General features: G+C 34.2%; 1 protein-coding gene across 1 annotated transcript in view; it reads right to left on the bottom strand.

The window, feature by feature from the left end:
- Nucleotides 1-1,269: 1,269 nt before the first annotated feature.
- Nucleotides 1,270-1,560, bottom strand: part of GCC2 (GRIP and coiled-coil domain containing 2) — a 48,488-nt gene continuing 48,197 nt past the window's right edge. Inside the window, exon 23 of the mRNA XM_012664322.1 lies at nt 1,270-1,531. Within this exon, the coding sequence (XP_012519776.1) occupies nt 1,461-1,531 (71 nt within the window). The 3' untranslated portion in view covers nt 1,270-1,460. The remainder of the gene's footprint in view (nt 1,532-1,560) is intronic.

The raw sequence follows: 1,560 nt of genomic DNA, 5'->3' as shown, positions 1-1,560 counted from the left end.
TTATTACATTCATAAGTAGAGACTGTATTTCAAAACAAGCTTATACAGAATTCAAAAGGCCTACACTCAAAGAGAAAGTGAAATTTATTTAAATACTATTACAGTTACATTGTATGCTGCTGGCATACTCACATTCACAGTTTATAAAGTAAAAAAACTAAACTCAAAGTCAGATCTGAAATAGATGCATTTTCATTAATATATTCACTGGTTAGGTCTGTTCTTCTAAGACAGGAGGAAAGAGATATTGAAATATTTTTTAAAGAACAAACTCAACATGTCAGCAGTAAATTTCAGTTAAACTCAACTGGAAACCAAAGTTCTACAGAACCAAAGTATAAAGTTCTCCAGTGATACTAAAAATCAAGAGTATAAATTGGAAGGCTTAAGAAAACTTCAGAGAGCATACTGTGTGGTGATTTATTAACAAACAAATATTAAAAATAGACTTCTCAAATTTTTTATTTCAGAACACCATTTTGATCTAGTTCTTAAAACGTATTCAGAGGCATCAAAGGCAAGTAACATTATTATCTAGGGTTATTCACAAGAACCATGGAAATGTGGCACTGACTAGGTGTCTTTCTAAAATCCCTCCTGATGGAAAGCTTATGGAACATTTTCTGCCAAAACACTAGAAGCACCAATTTCATATTTAGATGCAATGCTGAAAAATACAGTCACTGTTGTGATGTTTTTATCTGGGGAGACGGACAGAATTTGTGAAACAGACTCATAGCTTGCTAGTAGTGGGACCATACCAAGAGCCTGGAGAGACACCACGAAAGCACCCCAACTAGGTGGTGGTCTCATCTGTTCATAGTGTCACACCAGCCAGTACTAGGGCTTCTGACAACGTGAGTTCTGAGAAAATATATTTTCGAGAAAAAACCCCCAGTTCATTTTAAACTAAATAACTAAACTGTATTTTAACTTAGCATAATTAACTATAGCATATTTACTTCACAGCTGCTTAATAACATAAGTCGACTTTACCAATAAAGCATTTTCCTTCATATTCTAGTCACCAAATTTTCGCAACAATTTATAACTAGTAACAATCTATCTGCAAATCTGACTTTGCAATAAATAGTGTTGAAACACTATTTTAAAAACCTAAATTCCAGTTGGTACAGGACCAAAATTTAGTTTAACTTCAAAATTCACAGTACTGAGGTTCCAAAGAATGGGGAGTGAATTCATTCCTTGTGTTTTCATTCTGGCGGCATGCACGGAGAGCACGTGAGTTAGAGGGCTGTGGACTGCTACCAACTCTTTAAGCTGCTGTGCTTTTACTTCCAGCTGAGAGTTTAAAAATATATCTGTCATATATATGTACAAATATATGTAGATGTGAACATATATACATGCTTTTTGACAAAAGAATGACAGTAATATACATGAACCATTTTTGCGAAATGGATTCTATTTGGTTAATGAAGACTTTTCTTTCCATCAATCTATCGAAGTCCAGACCAACTATGCAGATAGGATGCCCATCCGGAAGAACGGGAAGCATTTTCTTCCTCACCTTTGGAAAGTTAAAAAAAAAAAAAAAAA

The sequence above is a fragment of the Propithecus coquereli genome, unplaced genomic scaffold (assembly GCF_000956105.1).
Source record: "Propithecus coquereli isolate 6110/MARCELLA unplaced genomic scaffold, Pcoq_1.0 Scaffold88, whole genome shotgun sequence".
NCBI classification, from domain to species: domain Eukaryota; kingdom Metazoa; phylum Chordata; class Mammalia; order Primates; family Indriidae; genus Propithecus; species Propithecus coquereli.
The sequence above is the reverse complement of the archived record's forward strand: the minus strand, read 5'-3'. Positions and strand labels throughout refer to the sequence as shown.